The following is a 23,374-nucleotide window of genomic DNA, read 5'->3' as shown; positions in this document are numbered from 1 at the left end:
TTGGGAGACATTGAGCTTCTTTAGAGTGCTGAGAAAATTTGGAAATAAATAACAGTGATGGCTGAGAAACATGATGAACACAATCAATATCACTTAATTATATGAGCAAAAAATACTAAAACGATGAAAATAAATATGTCTACACCTTCAACAACTTAACAAGAGAGAAAATAAACCAATTATAAAATGGGCAATGGACTTGAATAGACATTTCACCAAAGAAGACATTCAAATGGTCACTCAATACATGAAAAGATATGCAATATCATAAGCTATCAGAGATGAAAATCAGAACTCGGATGAGAGATGTCATACTGGCAAATGCAAGTCCTCCGATACTCCTTTGCGGAGCCAACTTTAAAAACAAAGCCCATGTTGTGATACCATTTCACTCCCAGTGTTGTTAGGTGCCGTCATATCGGTTCATCGCGGGGTGACCACATGGACAACAGAAAGAACCACTGCCTGGGTCCTGGCGCAGCCTCACAACTGCTCTTGTGTTTGAGGCCACTGCGGCACGTACTGTGTCAGTCGCACCCTGTCACTGCCCCTCTGCTTTACCACAGATGAGGTCCTTTTCAAGGGACTTGTCTCTTCTAGTAACATGTCCCACGAATATGAGATGAGGTCTTGCCCTTGTTACTCCCAAGGAGCATTTTGTCTGTTATTTCTCCTAAGACAAATTTGACTGTTCTTCTGACAGTCTATACAACCCTCAATATTTTTCATCAGCACAATTCAAGTGTATTAATTCTTCTTCAGTCTTCCTTATTCAATGTCCAGCTTTCACACATATGTGAGGTAACTGAAAAGCCCCACGGCTTAGGTCAGGTGTACCTTTGTCCTCAATGTAACATCTTTGCTTTTCAATACTTTAAAGCGGTCTTGAGCAGATTTACCCAGTTCAAGGTATCTCAGTGGTGTAGAAGGTTCCCTGCTGCCTGCTAACCACAAGGCCACTCCCCAGGAGAAGGATGAATCTTTCTGCTCCATAGACGGAAAGTTTCAGAAATTCGTAGAGGTGGTTCTACTTTGTCCTATAAGGTCACCATGAGTCAGAACCGAGGGGCTGGCAGTAATTTCGGAATTGGGGAATGACTAAAGAGAGTGTTGGTGGTACAGTAGCACCTGGTTGCTAATAGAAAAATTGCTGGTTTGAACCTACCAGTCACCCCACAGGTGAAAGATTCGGCAGTTGGCTTTCCTGGATAACAACCTAAGAAATTCTATGGGCAGCTCTACTATGTTTTATTAGGGTCACTATGAGTTGGAATTGACTTGGCAGCAATAGCTTTGGTTTTAGAATGCCTAAACTAGCCCAACCCCCAACAAAACAAAATGGAAAACAACAAGTGTTGGTGTAAATGTAGGGAAATTGGAACTATTATTGATTGCTGGTGGGAAAGTAAAATGATACAGCCACTGTGGAAAACAGTGTGGCAGTTACTCAAAAATAGAAACAGAACTTAATTCCACTCCTAGGTATATATTCAAAAGACTTAAAGAGTAGAGATTAATATAGATACTTGCACACCAAACTCACTGAAGCACTATTCATAATCGCTCCAAAGTCAAAACAACCTAAATGTACATCAACAGAATAAGGACTATGGTGGGATCCTATTTGGTCAGCAAGAGAAATGAACTCTTGATATATCACAAAAGAATAGCGAGACCTCATTTATATAAAAAGACAAAAACAGGTAAGCATATAGAGACAAAAGTTTCTTAAATCATTACTGGGTGGGAAGGAGGTGAAAAAGGAGAATTAACTGCTTACCAAGTACTTTCAGTTTATAGTGATGGGAAAAAAATCACAATTGAACAAGTATAGGGCTACCTAGTTGAATGATGTAATAGTTGTCAATAAATTGTATACTCCTAAAAATTAAATTGGAAAAAGTTGTGTTAGATATACTTATGACAATGCCAATAAAAAGAGTAGCACTGACACTGCTTATTTTTCATGGGATGCTCAGGTCCTGGTTTCATGGAACATTACAGTTAACTGGCCTAATAACTTGTTTCTTCTCAGTTCACGGCATAGGGCCTTAAAAGCAGGCGAATGGTTACCCAAAGCACAGTAACTGGTTTCTGTTTGCTGGAGCAACAGAAAAAGGAGCATTAGGAAAAGAAGAACATGGCATGTGTGGCTCAGCACTTCCAGAACAGCTGCCTCCTTTGCCATGAGACCAGTCCTAGATGGTTTCTGGCTAACACTACTGAGCATGTTGGTTACGGATTTTATAAAGAGAATTTTGATCAAAAGAGGGGAAATGCAGGAGAGAATTTTAAGTTATAATGAATGTCTGACTTTCTGAAGCCAAGGAAGCTGAACCCGTCAAATGATATCCTTAATTAAATTTAATCTCAAACCAAAAATATCCCATGAAGTTATGGAATTAGAATTCACTCAATGGCAATGGGTGGAAGTTTTCTTAAAACTAGACAATACCTTAACTAACTAGTAAAGAATGCTTACCTTGGACATTACACTCTTTTATGGTCTATCACGTGGAATTAAATTATCATCTAGACTCGTGTATAAGCCAATTTTCTCAGCATATTTTTAATGCGGTTTTCATGGTAAAATTAAGTGCCCCAGCTGATATCCAGGCGGGCTTACACTCGAGTACATATGGCAATAATGACGACCTGAGACTTTAGGTAGGGAGTTGATGGCAACGAGCGAGAGGAGGAATAGCCTAGAGGAGGAGCTTGAGAGCGGCTGCACACTCCACGGATGCAGTTAACGCCATGCGACTGTGCACGAAGAGAGTGCTGAGCTGGTAAACGGCTGCACACTCCACGGATGCAGTTAACGCCATGCGACTGTGCACGAAGAAAGTGCTGAACTGGTAAACGGCTGCACACTCCACGGATGCAGTTAACGCCATGCGACTGTGCACGAAGAAAGTGCTGAACTGGTAAACAGCTGCACACTCCACGGATGCAGTTAATGCCATGCGACTGTGCACGAAGAGAGTGCTGAGCTGGTATACATCCCGCTGTGCATTCTCTCAGCACCCGAAACTAAAATTATGGAAAAATGTTAAACTTGCTGATGATGATCAGAGATCATAACCTTCAGTATGGATTACAACTCAAAAGTGAACAAAATCCTCACAACGGGAACCATAGGTAACATGATGATCAATGGAGAAAAGATTGAAGCGGTCAAGGATTTTGTCTTCCTTGGATCCACAATCAGTGCTCACGGAAGCAGCAGTCAGGAGATCAAAAGATGTGTTGCACAAAGCCTCTTAAGATTGAAGAACAAGGATGTTTCTTTGAGGACTACGGTCAGTATGCTGATCTAAGCTGTGGAATTTTCAATGGTCTCATATGTAGTGAAAGTTGGACAAGAAGGATGGATGCATTTGAATCGTGGTGCTGGAGAAAAGTATTAAAAGTACCATGGACTGCTAAAAGGACGAACCGATCTGTATTGGAAGAAATAAAGTCAGAGTGCTTCTAAGAGGCAAGGATGGCAAAACTTCGTCTTGCATACTTTGGACATATTGTCAGGAGATCAGTTCTTGGAGAAGGATATCATGCTTGGTAAAGTGGAAGGGCAGAGAAGGAGGGGAAGGCCCTTGTGGTAGTTATAGAATCTGTTGTCAATATGAGACTTAAGAGTGAAGAGGTTAAAAAAAAAAAGAGTGAAGGGGTGGAGTTTAGCCTGTCAATCAGGTTGCAGCTTGATGATCTCATTTGGAGGCACTAAGGAGATAAATAGCTCCCTGGGAGGCAGGACACAAGTTTACTCCCTTTGAGACATTCCTGTTGACAAGCCACATGGAGCTATGCTGATGGCAGCCAGAGCCTTGGAGCTGGAGGAGCCACATGGAGACCCACACAAGCGCTAAGGAGGCTTCCACCACCACTGGATCCACAAGACTTCCCACCCACTGGCCTGTGGTGTTCCTGCACTTGGCATCATTGCATGTGTTGCGTGAGTCTGAGAGGAATGAACAGACTGGTATTGGACATATGTACTAAAATCAGATTAACGGATTTGATTGGGACTGGGTTGGGAGGTTTTCTTAATGTACAATTACTCTTTGAAGTTCTTTTACACATATTTATGAATGTCTATGAACTTGTTTCTCTAGTCAACTCAAACTAACTCAGCCATTCATAAGATGGGTTGACACAGTGGCTGCACCAATGGGTTCAGGTATAAGATGACACGGCATTGGGCAGTGTTTTGCTCAGTTGTGCATATGGCTGCAATGGTATCTAACAACATGAGTCTGAAATTTACTCAATGGCAGTGAGTTTGCTTGCTGAGATGCAGGCAACTGATAGGCCCCTTCTAGCCATAATCCCTTTTGTGATGTATTGTAAATTCTAGCCTCTATCTCTCCCAAATTGAAGAGAGTTCTGTTGTGCTAACTGTCATACTTAAAGTGAGATGTATTCTGAATCTCTGCCTTATTTAAACCTAAACTCATCACTTTCAAGCTGATGCTGATTCATAGTGACCCGACAGGGCAAAGTGGAGTTTCCGAGACTGTAACTCTTTATAGGTGTAAAAAGCCCCGTCTTTCTCTCTCTGAGAGCAGACAGTGGTTTCAAACTGCTGACCTGTGGATTGCGGCTCAGGCAACCACTACACCACCAGGGCTCCTTCCTTCTAGCTAGAGAGTGTGAATCAAGTCCCCACCTTGTTTCCTGGGGGTAGGGTCTCCTGAAAGACATAAACCACATCTCCTCTCTGTATGAGAGCATCACCTGGGAAGCATCAGGGTTCAAGATCCCTGCCTCAAGTGGCTGAAGCTGGGAACGGAGGCTGTGGCAGAGACCATGGGACAGAGAGTGAGACCAGAGGCAAGGAAACCATGAGACAAAGCAGAAGACCAACTCTGAGACTCTGAGACTGTGAGGCCGAGTGGTGTGTGTGTTTCCATGATGGTTGAGGCCAGAGGATCATGTGGTTGAGAAGCTGAAGACCAGAGAGAGATATGGCTGCTGGCTGAACAGAGGTGCTGCTGTGGACAAAGATTGTATCCTTAATGTTTTATGATCCTGACTTGTAATCTGTTAACCTCTTAATCATGAGTACTATCTGTGTGGCCACTGCAATGGACTTTCAAACCCAGCAGAGAAGTGGAGTGCCATGGGAGGGATGGCTCGAGTCAGGGTAGAAGAAGGGATGGTAGAAGCTTGTCAGTCTCTGCCGTGCGATTGCCTTGGGTTTCAGTGGAGATGGTTCTCTTCACGCAATCAGAGGAAGTCAGATGCACTTTCATGCCTCTTTCTCAAATGCCAAGACAATTCAGTAGAGAAAGAAAAGTTTTTTTCAACAAATGGTGCTAGGACAAATAGATATAAAAAGCGAAACACTGAAGTTGGACCCTTCCCTCACAATATATAAAAAAATTAACCTCAAGTGGGTCAAAAGCTTAAATATATGCACTGAAACTATAAATCTGTTAGGAAAAAGATAAGTATATCTTTATGATCTTGGATGAGGCAATGGTTTCTCAGATATGGCATCACAAACACAAACGACAAAAGAAAATCATAATAAGCTGGATTTTGTCAACACTAAAACTGTATTAAAGGTACTATCAAAAAATAAAAAGGTCAGCAACAAAATGGGAGACAGCACCTTCAAATCACACTCACACACACACACACACACACACACACACACACACACATTCTATCTCCCCTCACTTATTAATATGATTAGGTTCCAAAGATTAGGCTGTGACACAAAAACTAGCCTCACACAAAACCAGAGGGTTACATTATTACTCAACTGTCAAAAGATGTCATTCCATAACTGCTCATTCTCATCCCTACATACCATCAAATTACATTATTACACAACTGCCATATGTGGGCCCGTCAGGTTGACCTGGAACCTTAATCATCATAGCCAACAGTACTTTCACCTAGCTTGGCTTTCTTTACAGCCAGATGCAAAATAGATTTTCGCCCCTAGTTTTTTTGCTTTTAATTTATTATATTAATCATTTTATTGGGGGCTCTTATAAATCTTATAACATTTCATCATTCAATTGTATTAAGCACATTTGTACATATGCTGCCCTCAATATTTCCAAAACATTTTCTTTCAACTTCAACCCTTGGTATCAGCTCCTCTTTTTCCCTCCCCCCCCCCCCCACCCTTGTGAATCCTGGATTATTTACTATTGTTATTTCGTGTCTCACCCTGTCCATTGTCTCCCTTTGCCCACATTTCTGTTCTTCATCACCCTTGCTAGGGGGCTATATATCCAACCTTATGATGGGGTCCCCCTTTCTTCCTACCCCCCCCCTCACTAACCTCTACCCTCATGATATCCCTACTCCCACTACTGTTCCTGAGCATTTTAGCTGTTCTGAATTCCATGTGTCGAGAGCGCTATCTGTACCAACGTGTGTCTAGCCCCAGATTTGTAAGGTAGAACTGGGCCATGGTAGTGGGGAGGAAGCAAGCATTCAGGAACTAGAGGAATGATGTGTGTTTTGTTGGTGCTATACTGCACCCTTGTTGAATTGTCCCTTCCTTGAAACTTTTCTGTGGGGGGATGTCCAACTGTCTACAGATGGGCTTTGGGTTTCCATTCCAATCTCACTCTTTCCCATTAATACAGTTGTTTGTTTTGGATCTTTTGATACCTGATATCTGATCCCATTGACACCTCATGATCACACAGGCTGGTGTGCTCCTTCCAGGTGGGCTTATTTGCTTCCCTGCTAGATGGCTGCTTGTTTAACTTCAAGTCTTTAAGACCACAGACAATCTATCTTTTGATAACTACTAGGCATCATCTGCTTTCTTCACCACATTTTCTTATGCACCCATTTTGTCTTCAGTGATCATGTTGGGAAGGTGAGTACCAAAGAGTACCAGGTTATTAGAACAAGGTGTAAAAAAAAAAAAAAAAGAACAAGGTGTTCTTGTGTTTGGGTAGAGGCCCAAAGTCTGTCAGTCAGATTTTTTTCCCTATGGTTTTAACCGCAAAATGTAAAATTATGAAGTCCTCATTACTAAAGAATAAGGAATTCTTATAACTCAACAATAAAAATTAACCTCATTAAAAAATAGGCAAATAATTTGAATAGACACCTCTCCAAAGAAGATATACAAATGGCCAATAAACACATTGAAATATGTTCAACCTCATTAGTCATTCAGTAAATGTCATCAAAAACACAATGAGAGACCAGTTCATATGTACTAAGATGGCAATAATAAAAATTATAGACAAGAAGTGCTGATGGGTATGAGGAAAAACGGAACCTTCATGAATTTTTTTTAAACTACACTGACATACTATTTTTCACCTATTAGAATGATAAAAATTACAAAAGCTTAATCACACAGTCTGTTGGTGAGCTGTGGTGCAACAGGAACCCTCATATTGCTAGTGGGAAAGCAAACTGGTGCAACCTCCATAAAAGGGAAATTTGGCAATATCTAACAAAACCACAAATAAAGTATATTTACTCTGTCAGTACTCCACTTCTAGGATTTTACTTTAAAACACATCTCCAGCTATTACACTGTACAAAGTTATTCATTATGACATCATTAGAAACAGTTCTAAGGGTTTATACAATTTAATGCATGAATCTTGGTAATCTACATAAGGGTATTGTGCAACTCTAAAAAATTAGGGAAAACTCTATGAACTGACATGAAGCGATTTCCAAGATAAGTGGGTAAGTGAAAAAAACCCAAGTACTAGAGGATAGATATGTGCACGTGTGAACACACACATAAATACATATCTACACATATGCACACAGACATATATACTCGCAGGTGTATACACACGCAGATGTGTACACACACACACACACACACACACATCCTCTTGTACTTGGCTTTTTTTATCTTGTAGTTACCAGCCAACACTTAATCCACTATGCTACCAGGGTTCCTGAAGAACAATTGAGAGATGTAATTTCGAAGCTATGTGGGTTGGTGAAAAAACAACAATGAACAAGAGAATACATATGCATGTGTGTACATATATACAGATGTGTATATGCATATACATGTACATCCACATAGATATCGATATATGCCCACACATGTATGCACCATACACATGCACATATGTAGCCTCTTGTGCTTTTATTTTTTTTAACTGACCCACATATTTTGGAAGTTACATGTCTCAATTGTTCTTCAGAGCCATGGTGGCATTGTGGGTTACGTGTTATAACCCCAAGGTCAGAACTTTAAAATCACCAATGTTCCCCTGGACAATGAGAGGCCTTTCTACTTCTGTTAAAAGTGACAGTCTCAGAAACACACAGGAGCAGTTCTACCCTGTCCTACAGGGTCGCTGTGAGTCGGAATTGACACTGATGGGTGTGAGTGTGGCTTGGTTTTAAAATTGTTTTCAACCTCAAGAAGGCCTCCAAGACCAGTCAGCCAATCTTTCTACTCCTTTTTTATATGCTACTTCATGTCTTAATTTCCTTTTCTATCTGCTTAAACTCCGTGATTCATTACTTCAATCACTCTCTTGTAACATTTGTCTGACTAAACCCCAACTTTGATGATCACCATAATTTATTTTATTTTCAATTTCTCAACTAATTTTTCCTCCTTAGGATTAAATTTCTACACTCTAAAAAGTCCTTCCTTGATGTGAAATCCATTATTTTTTTCTTCACATAAAAAACCCCAAACCAAGCATGAAACATCACATGACATGGAAGAACATGGAAACTATTACTCCGAGTAAAGGAAGTCAATCACAAAAGGATAAATATTATGAGTCCACTATTATAAGGAGCAATACCCACTAAACAAATCTCAGGGACCAATTCCTGAACAAAAGGGAGAAGGCTACCAACTGGCCATGAACCAAACATCATCTCCCTTATAGTCACTTCACAAGAACCACGTGGAAAGAGACCTTGTGTTGTCTGGGGTCACCCCTTCAAGGGGGGTGGGCGGAAGGGAGAAGACCATCCACTTAAGGCTATACAGTATTGAGACAAAGCTGGGACAAATGAACGGGCCCTCCACAGGAGTGACAGGAGAACCTTGCTGGAAAACCAAGTTAAGACCAGAGGAGAGGCGCATCTACATTTTGGAGAAGACATCGATGGTTCTGTTGATGAGTCTGGTAAGTGAATGGGGAGAAGTAACCTCACATCAGTAAGGGATGTTAAACAACAATTGAGAGAACCTAGGGGACAATGGACCAGATTTTATGTTCCTCAGTAAACAGTACGAATATGTTTCTATCCAACCCTCAGTGAACCACACTGCGGACTAAGCATCCTGATGACCTTGGACACTACCTTGCAGACAGCATGGCATAAACCAGGGGCTACACCAGAAGGACTTAACACAGAGGCCTGGTTGAATGAACTGAGCCCTGCCTCAAAGCTGCCTGTCCCCTTGGACTGAGGACTGGGGTACTTGGATGGGAGAGTAAGCAGAGTGGCTGTCCTGGGGCTGTGGGGCGGTCACTGGACCTTGTGGGGGAACCCCTGGCTTGGTGGGTGCCTAATGCAAAGGGACCCAGAATCACCACACATTTAGTACCTCAATGGCCCCCTTGCAGTGATGTCACAGGTTTTGATCTGGTGGGCAGGGACCTGCACTTGTAAGGGTTGATCCAGTTAGTTGCCCCCTGGCACCAATCCCCATGTTTAGGGTAAACGGTGCTCCATCAAACGGGAGGTCTAACTGTGCAGGGCAACAACTCCTGGGTTGCAGTTCTCGGTAGAAGTGTACTTGCAACAGTGACCCGAGTGCTGTCTAATTGGAAAAGTGTTCAAGTATCAGTGCAGTCATACCCCAGGCAGGATGACTGACAATGTTCTACTTTTTTGTTTCTATGGGCTTTTGTTTTCTAGCCTTTTGTTTGTTTGTTTGTTTTCTGGTTGGTTTGTTGCTGTTGTCAGTGTAGTTGGTCTTATGGGGGTTTTGATTTTGTCACATGACCACCAAAGTAAATGGGAGTTGTGCATACCCTGCAGACAGGCAGATGGATTCTGGGCTCCTACTTAATTCTAGCCCCAACTCAACGGCAGTCAGTTCTGAAAACATGGCCCTGCTTGATACTTCACTTCACTTCATGAAATGATCACTGAAGATAAGGTTGCTATAGCAAAGTGTGGTGAAGGAAGGAGATGGTGTCTATATCAATCAAAATAGTATCTAGGTTTGTGTTCAAACGAGCAACCATCTAAGTGAGGAGTCAAATAAGACCACATGGAAGAAGCACACCAGCTTGTGTGATACAAAGATGACAATAACAAAATATAACGAAGGGAAAAGTAATAGAGCTTAAACTTTGAACACCCAATTTTTGTAGGCTATAGAGGGCAGTGGGAGCCCAAAACCTATCTGCAGAGTGTCTAGTCAGACTAAGCCATTGGCAGATCCCCTCTAGTCACAACAAGTCTCCAACAGCTTTACTATCAGATAGAGATCATTGTAAAATTGATTGTGTTGGATCAAACTTAATGCTTGGTCAGTTGACCTCCCTCTTGATTCAATCTGAATTTGTTCTAGGTCAGTGAATCTCAACCTTCCTAATGCCGTGACCATTTAATACACTTCCTCATGTTGTGGTGACTCCTAACCATAAAATTATTTTTGTTGCTATTTCATAACAGTAATTTTGCTACTGTAATGAATCAGGTGATGCCTGTAAAGGGCCGTTCGACCCCCAAAGGGGTTGCGACCCACAGGTTGAAAACCACTGTTCTAGGTGCAAGGTACTTATTTCTTGCTTGTTCCATGACAAAAAAATTCTTCTCTGGCTTTTAAATTATTGATGGTGGTCTTTTCTTTCTTACCTATTATTTGTATTTTTGTCTTTGTATCATTTTATCCTTACCACTTTCTTTTTGGTAACTGGTATTTTATTGGTTGTTTTGAGGATCAGTATGGAGAAATTATAAACAATCTGTACATAATTTTTTTATTGTTCAGGTTTATACTGGCTATATTGCTGATGTTTGGGGTTGGGCATACCACTTTATTTTGTTTTTTATTATTTCTGTTGGATTTCCCACTTTGGGGCGCACAGAAGGAGTGGATGTATAGAGATAACTGATGCAAGGCTTTATAGGGGATGTAAGGGTAGGGAATGGGAGATAGGATGAGGGGACTTGGGGAGCAAATAATGAATGCAGGAGTGGGGAGGAAGCACTAGAACTGATTGTGATCATACAACTCATCTTAAAAGCGATTTAACCATGCAAGTATATGATATCTCAATATTATATCTAGAAAACCATGGGGAAAAAAAGAGGAACAAACAAAACTTGACCAATGGTCACCATAGGTCAAGGGTACAGAGTTGCTGTGTGTTGGGCATTGAGTTTATGGCAACGGTGTACAGCATGAAGAGAATAATCAGTGGCACTGCATATACAAGTGGAAGTTGTGGAATTAGAGAATGTGCTGTGTCTATTTTTGCCATTATTAGAAAAAATTTACACGAGTAACATTGACTACTAGGAAGAAGAGAATGTTCTAGAATTGAATATAATGACAACTGAACAACTCTTCTTGAGATGATTGAAATTATTGAATTGTATGACATGTGGATAAAGTGCTAATGAAACTGTTAAAAACCCAAACCTACTGCCACCAAGCTGACTTTGAGTGATACCATTAGGACAGAGTAGACTTACTCCATGGGACTTTAAAAGATGACCGTCTGAGGGAAGCCAACTGCCACATCTTTTTCCTGTGGAGCAGCTGGGGGATTCAAATCTCCAACCGTTTGGTAAGCACCTGAATGTTTTAACTACTCTATCACCATGGTATATAATCTCATTATCTCAAAATAATCACTGTTAAATTTTGGCACATTTATTTCCTGACCTTTTCTAAGATAAATATGATCATAAACATGAACTTGGGGGTGAGCGGGGAGGGAGGGGGAAAATGAGAAGCTGATGCCAAGGGCTTAAGTGGAGAGCAAATGTTTTGAGAATGATGAGGGCAACAACACATGTACAACTGTCCTTGACACATTGGTGTATGTATGGATTGTGACAAGAGTTGTATGAACCCCAATAAAATGACTAAAACGAAAAAGAAAAAACTAAAACAAAAGACACACAAACTTGAAAGATAGTATTTAATCTTCTGTAACACGACGTTGGGTCACTCACTCAGAGCAAGCCTGTAGGACAGGCAGAATGGTCTCTCTGGGTTTCTGAGACTGTAACTCTTTACAGGAATAGAAAGCTTCATCTTTCTTCTAAGGAGCAGATACTGGTTTCAAACTGCTGGCCTTGTGGTTAGCAGTCCACTGCATAACCACTTTGCCACCAGGGCTCCTTATTACTGCAGGAGATTTTTATTTAATCTGCTATAAGACTAAATTGGGAATAACAGCTGGATTAAAAACACAAGCTTGAGGAAGGAAGGAGAATGGAAACATTTATGGAGTGTTGCTATGTCAGACACAATGAAAAGGATGAATTTATGAACTGAAAGTCTGTGTCCTTTGTGGATTGGTCAGAGCAACCCTGGACCAAGTGCTTGGCCTTTGTGAACCTGTTTTCTTACACCTAATTCTTATCTACCGCTCCACATTCTTGTTTTGAAACTAAAAAAAGAAAGCATATATTTGCATGTATGTATATCATACATTATATATTTTCCAGCTATGTTGTATGTACACACACACATACACACACCCCACTTGTTTATCAGTTTATTGTACTGTGGTGGCTTTCATGCTGCTGGAAATGAAGCCATTGGTACTTCAAATACCAGCAGGATCATCCAATGTGAACAGGTTTCAGTGGAGCCTGCAGACTAACGATAGACTAAGAAGGAATAGGCTGTCCACTTCTGAGGGATTAGCCAGTGAGATCCTTATGAATAGCAAAGGAACACTGTCAGATATAATGCCAGAAGATGAGTTTAGGTTGGAAGATACTTTAAAGCCTTCATTTGTTGATGAAGCCATTGTGAAGATTAATTAATAGCATATGTAAACACGCAGAACTGGCCCTGGCACATGGCGGGATTAAAAAAAAAGAAACTCACTGCCATCAGGGTAATTCCAACTCAGTGACGATAATAGGGTTTCTGAGCTGTCCATGTTTCTGGGAGCACATAGGACTCCTACATGGTGGTACAGCATTCAATGTACTTTAGCTACTGCTAGGACAGTGCCAGGAGATGAGCTGCTTGGGTTGGAGGGTACTCAAAAATACGACTGAGGAAGAATCAACCTTAAGGACACGGGTGGAGTAAAACTTTCAGAGTCTACATGAGTCAGGAGTCAAACTGAGTACAAAATAGTTATAAACACCTATTAATAATTAGAACATAGAATGTATGAAGTATGAATCTAGGAACTGGAAGTCAGAAATGAAAGGGAATGCACAAAGATCGCTATTTCAAGCATTAATGAGATGAAATGGACTAAGATAGGCCATTTTGAATCAATCATATGGTTTTTTGATGATGAGCATGACAAATTCAAGAGAACGCTGTTGCATCCATTGTCAAAAAGGACACTTCAAGATCTATCTTGAAGCACAATGCTGTCCATGATAGGATAAAACTATGCATACAATGAAAACTAGCTAATACAGTTATTCAAATCTACGCACCAACTGCTAGAGTTGGTGGTGAAGAAATTGAAGAACTGTAGCAACTTCTTTGGTCTAAAAAAGATGCACTGTGCTCATGTGAAGCTTGTACATGCATCAGGGGAATTCTGCCTGGTCTGAAATCAGGAAAGGTACATGTCAGGGTTGTATTCTTTCACCAAATTGATTCAATCTGTATGATAACCAAATAATCAGAGAAGCTGGCTTATACTTCCTCCTCAGGATTGGAGGAAGAATTATTAACAACCTGCAATATGCAAATGACACAACTTTGCTTGCTGAAAACCAAGATGACTGGAAGTCCTTGCTGATGAAGATCAGGGACTGCAGCCTTAAGTGTGATTGCAACTCAGTGTACAGAAAGGGCAAACCCTCACACCTGCACCAACCGATGACAGTGTAACCCATAGAGAAACAGAGAAGAGACAGACTGTTTCAAAGATTTCATTTTGCTTGAATCAGCAAGCAGCACTCGTCCAATCGGCAGTGAGGAAATCAATCGACATCTTACACTAGGAAGACCTGCCGCACAGACCTCTTTACAGTGTGGAAGAGCACAGGTGCGCTCTGAGGGCTAAGGTGTGCTCCATCCATGCCAGGGCTGTTTTCAATTGCCTCATATGCATGTGAAAGTTGGACACGGAATTAAGAAGACACTAAATTAATCAATACACTTGAATTATAGTGGTGACAAAGAATATTGAAAGTATCACAGACAGCCAAAAGAACAAACAAATTTGTCTTGGAAGAAGTAGCCAGAAAGCTCCAGTGAAGCGGGAATGGCAAGACTTTGTCTCACACACTTTGGACATGGTTTCAGGGAGAAGGACAGCATGCTTAGTAAAGGAGACGCGAAGCCAGAAAGGAAGACCCTCAAGAAGATGGACTGACACAAAGGCTGCAAAATTTGGAGCAAATATAACAATAATTGAGGGGATGGCACAAGCCAGGGCAGTGTTTTGTTCTGTGGAACTGAGGGTTGCTGTCCATCAGAGCTGACTTGATGGCATCTAACAACACATCGCCCATGTGCCTAAATAAAGGTAGGAGTCATTAATAAACGAATTGCTGCTGAGTCATTTCTGACTCAATTCCACTGTGTCAGAGTAGATCTGTTTTCCACATGGTTTTCAGTGGCCATGACCTTTGGAGTAGTGATTGCCAGGCCTTTAAACTGTGAACCTTTGGTTAGGAGTCAAGTATTGAATGATTTGGGCTACCTAGCACTCTTATAGCAAAAATAGTGGAATATAATTCAACAAACCCCAAACAATGAATAAGTAAAATCATATGACTAAACCTCAATTTATTTGCTGCCAATGTTAATCTTGGTTCAGGTATATCTGAGTTTAACCTTGATTCAGATGGACCTAACAGCCTAATAACTGCTGGAAAGAGAGAGAACCTTTAGATATGAACCGAAGAGAAAAGCATGTTTATGCCTTGAGTCAAGTGACGAGAGTGGAGAACAAGCCATCTGCATCTAGGCCACAAACTGGCCTCTTACCTGCAGTTCTGCTTCCAGGCCCAACCGCCGGATAAAGGGGTCAGTGACATGGTAGCACCGCTCAAAGCTCAGGGCACCCCGCTCCTGCAGAACAGAAATAAACTGACAATAGATTCAATCCAACATGATTTTTACACGGCTACTTTATGTCCAGCACTGTGCTGGGCACCGCAGGAGGTAGAAAGGATCACAAAAATGGACCTGGAGGAACTTAACACTACTTAGGCAGGGATAGAGAATGATCGAAGACAATGTAGACTTTAGAACCCAGTTGTGTGCTATTGAGATAAAAGAGAAAAAGAGAAACAACCAAAAGGGAATGTTTTCATGTGTCATCAATATCTTAAGACATTGTAGGGGCCGAAGATGCACAAGGGAAAAGAATAAGCTGTATGTATAACCCGACAGGGTTCTGTGACTTTAGGAAAAGTGGTCCCTATCCTTGAGGGCCACTCAGTCTGACGAGATCTCTCTCTCTCTCTCTCTCTCTCTCTCTCTCTCTCTCTCTCTCTCTCTCTCTCTCTCTCTCTCTCACACACACACACACACACACACACACACTTTAACAGACAGACAAAGCTCCAAAAGGGTTTCAGGCCAGTGGTATCCCCTGGTTTTCAAAAGTTTGCCTTAAACCACTTTGCTTTTATGAAAGCTCTGCCTTAGCACCTGTTTTCACTAAGCTTAAGAAATTTGAAAGGTTTTGTGGGGAAAAAAGGTGAAAAGTGCAACTAGCAGTCAGCATTTGTTTTGCAGGGAGTCCTTAGAGAAGGCGTGCGCGCCCTGCCGCCTTCTCCAGGGGCCACACTCAACAAGCCACCACAGCGTGAAGCATGCCTGTGAACACTCACTATTGGGAGTGCTACTTCAGGCTTTCTAGATTATCTTACATGATTTGGCAGGTGATTTTTTAGGTGAGGAGTGCTGAAGGAATTTTTTCTATATAAATTAATGGTAAATACTTCTTCACTTTATGCCTATTCGGTTTACAAAGGGTTTCATGGAAATGCTTTACTTTTGGATAGCTGGAGAAACCTGTACATGGGAAAATCCTGCTGGATGGTGACTACAACTTATCCGTGGGTTCTTTCAGATTTCATTGTCAGGCAGGGAGTCGGGATTATCATTCAACAGACAGAAAACGGAGACGTGGGGAGGTAAAATGACTAGAGTTGTAAAAGTAGTTAACTAGAGCAGGAGTGAGATTAAGTTCCTGGCCCAGCTTGAGGTTGACTAAAGCACATCATGCCTTGGTGGAATCACCATGAAATTTCCATGTCTTCTTACCCAAGGTTGCCCTGACATTTGACTGCCCAGTCATCCAGCCCCTGCCAGAAATGGGAGTGTCTTCCTTAGGACTGGGACTTTCCTAGGTTATGACGTGTGTATATATATAATTTAATAACAAGCAAAATGAAGAAACTTTACCTACTTCTGGCTGCTTTACTGACACCTCTCTCTTGCGCAAACACACACACACACACACACACACACACAGCATGAAGATATATAACACACTAACAGTTCTCCTGTCTTATCAGTCACCATTATAATAATCTTAAAACCCCACAAGCATAAGCATTTGGACAGAGGCGTTTCCATAAATTCCATGTTCTTGGGTAAAAGGAGACAAGAGGGTCAAGAAACCTTGATTCTAGTTCCAAGTCACTAACAAGATATGCCACTGAAGGCAAATCACCAACTCTAGACCCCAGTTTCTTCCTCTGTAACATAAACCTAGGAGAAAGAAAACTTGCTGTTTGGTTCAGAGGTCTGGGCTGCTTACCTTGATCTGCCTGTGGATGATGTCTCTGGTTATGTTGACTTTCGCCATCTTCTCTTAGTGAGCTCAACAGAAGGAAGCTATAGAGGTAGCTTCAGGATCCTTGTGCATTCCAGCCAAGCCCAGGCCCATGAGACATACATTTAATTTCCTGGAGTGGGGGAAAGAAAGTGTTAATCTGGGAGGATGGAGTAAGTGGTTTCAGAGCTCTGGATCCACCCCTAAACAGCCCACCAGTCCACACAGTGAACTGGCTATTGCCGGTGACTCGGAGCTTGGTGAGCCAGCCCTGGCTCCACAGTGCTGAAGAACCTCTGGAATCTGGCAAGAGGGAACAGGGACTCATAGCCACGGGAAGAATTGGAACAAATACTGAAAGGGCCATGTATTATTTACTTAAAAATAAAAAAAGAAAGGAAGGTAACTAGATGGGCGTATGAAGGAAATAAATATGGTGCCACATTCTGAAAGTAAGGACAAGACACACCGCTCGAAAGATGTCAGGTTTCACTTGCCCAGGGAGCACGTGTAGCGTCAACCTGGAACTTTCAAAATGCTCCAAATCACTGATCCTCAATTTGGCTCTCCCCCAAATAAAATAAGCATCACAGACAGAACACTCAACCCTCTAGCACAGGGGTCCTCAAACTTTTTAAACAGGGGCCTAGTTCACTGTCCCTCAGACCCATTGGAGGGCCGGACTATAGTTTTAAAAAAACTATGAACAAATTCCTATGCACATTTCACAGATCTTATTTTGAAGTAAAAAAACAAACGAGGCAAAAACACCCGGTGGGGTGGATAAATGTCCTCCGGGGGTGGGGGTGGGGTACATGTGGCCTGCAGGTCATAGTTTGAGGACGCCTGCTCTAGCAGATCCACAGAATCAAAAGGTAGAAAAGAAATGTAAATGGTAACCATGTCCAAGGCTTAACTTGATAAATAACTCTCTCTCCAATATCCTGATAGGTAGGTGTCCAACCTCACCATTTCCTGAAACAACTTACTCCTTAGTTGTGTAATTCTGAGGATGAGAAAGACCTAGCTATCTATTTCTGAAAATATCTGCCACAAGAAAACTCAAAATCTGAGAAGTAAGCTTCAAACTAAACATATTCATCACAGATTTCTTAAGAGGACAGACATTAAAACCACTCAACTCTCCAATAATAGAAGGTTAAATAATGCACATCCAATATATTTTAATGCAGACATTAAAATGCGAATTTTAAAGGGAAATGTTTATGCCCTCTCATGGAATTTCTGTAACCCCCCACCCCCACGCCCCCATCACCAGCATGGACTCTACAAGACAGAGAACTGCCCTTTTAGGCATGTGAGGCTATAGTTCTTTTTCCCCCAACATGTTCGATTGGCACATAATTCGCATATCATGCAGCAGTTCAATCGCACCAAGATGAGCTTTACAATCCCACCACGGTTTAGAACATGTCCTTCAATCTGTACTCACTGTTATCAGTTCCCTATTTTTCCCCAATCTCCCCTGCCATACTCCTAAGGAACCATTAATCTAGTCACTGTCTCTATAGAGTTACCTATCCTGGATTTCCTGAGGCGATACATCTTTATGGGAGCAGAAAGCCGCCTTTTTCCTTTGGAACACCTGTGGGTTTGAACTGCCGACCTTGTCGTTAGCAGCCCAACTCATATCCCACTCCACCACCAGAGCTCCTTAGGTAGTAACATTTGCTTTGAAAATAAATACAATGATCATTGCTATCTGGTGGCTCTGTTGCTAAGTGTTGAACTGTTAACTGCAAGGTCTATGGTTTCAACCCACCAGCTGCTCCTCGGGAGAAAGACGCAGCTATCTGCTCCTGTGCAGATACATAATGCCTTGGAAATGATCTGATGGCAGTAAAGCCTTGTAGATTATGTTTAAATGGGATTGTAGAAAATATTAATCACAGCTGTCTTTGGGTAATAGTATGACTGTTTTTTGTTCCTACTATTTGGTGTGTTTAAAATTTCCCCCCAAAGCACATTAATTTTATAATCTGGCAAAAAACAAAACAATAAACTACTACTACTATTTTTTTAAGTTAAGGAAGTTCTTCCTCCTTTGATTTCTACCCTTTTGGACCCGGTTCTCCTTTCTTTCCTGTGCTGGCCCGTCAGCTCTCAGGGTTCACCAGGCAACCTCCCGACAGTTTCATCTTCTGAGACTGCGCCTGGACCTGGCCTTCACACTAGGGGCTTCTCTGCAGTTTCCTATTGCCCCTCCTGAGATCACATTTTTTCCACATGAGCTGTCAGCAGAGTCCTTCCTTTCCCTTGGCATTTCACCCTTAAGGAAACTTAAGTTATTGTAAATAGATCTACCCTTCGGTGTTAAGCACACAGTAGGACAATAAAACATTTTCTGACTGCTTACATGTTCTCATTCAGCCTGGACTCTTTGGGGGAAATACTGCCACCATCTATTTTGGGATCATAAGCTCTTAAGAGAGGCAACAATCTTCCATTAAAATGTGGAAGCCATCCAGCACTGCATCTTAGCACGCATTACCAGAGAGACAGGAAGTTGCTGGTGTGTCAGTCATAGCACAATCTAGGGCCAGAAACCCTGTAAGCACCACCAAGAACAAGTACAATTTCATGATGTTTTTTCCAGGGGCCTCTGGCCATCAAAATCTAAAGGGGAATTTAAACTAACTAATGTAAGCGAAACATGTTCTGGTTGCATAGTGGTTACAAGTTGGGCTGCTGAATGCAAGGTCAAGTTTGAAACCAGCAGCCACTACAAGGGAGAAAGATGAAGCTTTTCACTCTCCTCAAGAGTTAGTCTCAGAAGCCCACAGGGCAGCTCTCGTTGAACTATAGGTTTGCCGCAAGTCAGAATGGACTGGATAGTAGTTTGATTCAGTGACTGTGTGTATGCTCATTTTTGACATAGAAGTCCAAGCCATGACAACTCCGCAGTCGTTAAGGATTTGGGTGAGGCCTATTATGGATAGAAAATGAAAGTCAGTGAGCATAGCTGGTATTAGTAAAACTATTGTTTGAACGTGGTCAAGTCTCTTAATTTTCTTCACCAAAAACGGCACATTTATTTCCCGCAGCCCTGTCCTCTCAGAGGACTGCTGTGACTGTTACATGTACAATGGCTTTCCTTTTACTTTGATCCTGAAAAGAATGTGATATTATGCAAAGAACCCTAAGTTGCCAACTACGATGTACTTACAGGGTCACTATGAATTGAAATCAACTCGGTGGCAATGGGTTTGTTTTGGCATGTGCCAGGTATGGTGGTGTTTTATAGTCACTCATTGATTCAACCAAAATGCACATGACGCACCTACTCTAAGGCAGGTGCAAGAAGGCCATGAAAGACGGGATTACAACTTTCCCCTGGACTTTTTGAAGCCCCCTTGTATTTTACTGGCTGATTATTCCAGGCCCATGAGATATAACAGTGAATGAAAGAGGCAAGATCTTTGCTCATAATTATGGTACTGTAGACTCTAGCAGGAGAGGATATATAATGAATACCAAAAAGAAAAAGAAAAGATGTGGTGGTGAAAAGTACCTTATTGAATATAAAACCAACGGATACAAAAGCTACTTGTGTCTACTTTTAGGCTTGAGGTCAAAGATGATGTAGTGTGCATTCATGGAGTTTTCGGGTTGCTCAGTATTTGAACCTTTGGCTATATTTTGGGAATCTTATCTTAGGAATCTGGTAGGAGGTAGAGTCCCTTTTCCCCTATGCTGAATATCGAGACTATTTTCTTTCTTTTTTACTTAGACTACTTTCTTGAGGTCCTTTAGTCTGTACAGTAAGTGTGCATGGCCAAGGCTATACCAATTAGGCACATTAGTCTCAGACCTTGAATCGAGACCTAGTATTACAAAGTCATAGGAGCCTCTGGGCGAGCATGTGAGCAGTAAGGGATGGCTAAGGTGACCATTCAGGCCCAATACACTTGGGGTGAGCAGCATCAGCTGTGAAAATGGTAGTGGCGTCGGTGCTCTGTGACCGGTCCTGGTGGTTCCCTAATTTCCCTTGCTTGTTTCAGCCCATTCTTCAAGCCTGGCTCTGGTCTTAAAATTCTTTGTGGGTTTTCCTAATATCCTTTCAATAGTTATGAATTGGTTTTTATTGTTTACAACTATGAATTCTGTCTGATATAGAGGAGCTTTCTAAGAAGATGACACTTAAGTTGAAACATGATTAACAAGAAGCAAAGTTAGTGGAAGACACTTCAGGGGCGATGGAACAGCTGGTGCTAAGGTGCTAGAGGAAAAGTGTTCAAAGAGTTGAATGGCAGGTGCTATTATTATTTTACAGATAAGGAAACAGATCAAAAGACATGAAATTAGTTTCCAATGATCATATAGCTAAGAAACTGGGGTGAAAGTAGTTGCACAATCCCAGGACGGTATGATTCCAAAGCCCATTCTCTACACCACAATCCTAAGTAACCACTGGATTTCCTAGAGTAAGGAAGACTATGGACACACTTCGCCGAAAGAACAAACTAAATTTGACACTATTCATTCATGAACTTTCTTAAACTATTGAGTGTTTACTAGGTACCAATGTATTAGACATGGGAGGATACTGAGATGAAAGGCACAGCCAGTTTCAATTCAAAATGACAAAGCACAACAGGAGGGGAAATTGCCCAGTCCGTGTCATTCTGCTGTGACTTAGGGTACTGCAGGTCGGCTCTAACAGATACTCGATGAAAAGGAGGAGAGTATAGAAAATATCTTAGTACCATGGCAAGGAGGGAGGAAACATGGCAGAATGTCAAAAGGAACTAAGAGCAGTTGGAAAGTTCCTCAGGGGCAAGGATGGCAAGACTGCATGTATGTACTTAGGACGCGTTCTCAGGAAGGACTAGTCCCTGGAGAAGGACAACATGCTTGGCAGACTAGTGGGTCGGGGAAAAAGAGGAAAACCCTCGACAAGAGGGACTGACACAGTGGCTGCAACAATGGGCTCAAACATAACACCGTGCTGAGCATGGGGTAGGACCAGGGCAGTGATTTATTCAGGTGTGCATACGGTCACTATGGGTCGGAACTGACTTGGTTGACAGGACATAACAACAATGTGCTGATGTTATACTGCCCCAAAGGTAGTCTATTGTAAAGTTCTAAAGTGACTGGCATATGCCCACTTAATCCTATCCCTTCCCCCAACTTTTAGCTTACACTATTATATGCCTGTCTCTGGTTTTATAAAGGAAGCTAATAAGAAAATAAAATTCAATTAATATCATGATTGGGAGGAATTAATCTATTTTACAATGCAAAGGGGAAGAAACCTTGGGACAAAGTACAACTACAAAGATTACTTATCTGGAACTAAGGACTGAACAGTAACATCCAGACAACAAGGAACAATCCATTTCACTTGTGTCATGGTCTTTTGTTTGGGCTTTTGGATAATAACAAACAGAAGATTTAAAACATTTAGGTACCTGGCTCTGAATTCCAACCCTGTCAATCAATTAGTATTTACTTGGGCAAGTTGCTTAACTTTCTGGGTTGCAATTTCCTAATTTGTGAAATGGGGATGAGAATATCGCCCTCGATGTGTTGCTGTGAGCAATAAATGACAAAATGTATAAGGAAATACATAATAATGCCTGGATTGTAGTAGGTGCTCAATGTCAGCCAAATCTGAATTCTACTAAGATTTTATTATAGGCTCAGTGGTGTGGGTTACAATATTTCTTCCTCATTCCCACCCAGAAAGTCACAGCTGACATGAGTAATTCTACTGTAGGATGTTTCGGCATGGGCAGTTGGGCGTCTTTAGCAGTTATACCAACTTGGATATGCAGTATCAGAGGGTAAACAGTGTGTCAAAAATAATAAATGAGCTCCACATAAAATCTTGGACATGAGTGTTTATGGTAGCATTACTCAAAATAGTCAAAAGGTGGAGATAACCCAAATGCTCAAGGATTGGTGAGTGTACAACTAAGACATGGTACACGTATATTTACGTACTGGATGATACTACCTTATGAATGAACCTTGGGAATATTATACCAAGTGAAGGATGCCGATAAAAGGCCACACATTGTTTGGCTCCATTTACATGAAATGCCCAGAACAGACATGTCTATAGATGTAGATTAGAAGATGCTTAGGGTTGAGAGGATGGGGAATAAAGGGATAATAGCTACATGGTGTGGCTTTCTTTCTTTGTAATGGAGGTCAAATTCACATAACACAAGTTAACCATTTTTAAGTGTACAATTCAATGGCATTTAGTACATTGATTACACTGTGCAACCAATACTTCTATCTAGCTTCACCACTTAAACACCTCATACCCACCGAACAGTATTCATGCCTATCTCCCCAGAACATGTCAATCACCAATCTGCTTGCTGTTTCTATAGATACACTTATTGGCATAATGTGGGGCTCCCTTGTTTTTATTTATTTATTTTTAATCATTTTTTTTGTTTTAAAAATCATTTTATTAGGGGCTCATACAACTCCTATCAAAATCCATA

General features: G+C 41.5%; 1 protein-coding gene across 1 annotated transcript in view; it reads right to left on the bottom strand.

Annotated features, from left to right (window-relative positions):
* WDTC1 (WD and tetratricopeptide repeats 1) overlaps window positions 1-23,374 on the bottom strand; it is a 71,668-nt gene that overhangs the window by 34,164 nt on the left and 14,130 nt on the right. Inside the window, exons 2-3 of the mRNA XM_075552939.1 lie at window positions 16,875-17,022; window positions 15,089-15,172 (exon numbers count right to left, since the gene is read on the bottom strand). Coding sequence (XP_075409054.1) covers window positions 15,089-15,172; window positions 16,875-16,922 — 132 coding nt within the window. The 5' untranslated portion in view covers window positions 16,923-17,022. The remainder of the gene's footprint in view (window positions 1-15,088; window positions 15,173-16,874; window positions 17,023-23,374) is intronic.

The sequence above is a fragment of the Tenrec ecaudatus genome, chromosome 1, assembly GCF_050624435.1.
Source record: "Tenrec ecaudatus isolate mTenEca1 chromosome 1, mTenEca1.hap1, whole genome shotgun sequence".
Taxonomy (NCBI): domain Eukaryota; kingdom Metazoa; phylum Chordata; class Mammalia; order Afrosoricida; family Tenrecidae; genus Tenrec; species Tenrec ecaudatus.
The sequence above is the reverse complement of the archived record's forward strand: the minus strand, read 5'-3'. Positions and strand labels throughout refer to the sequence as shown.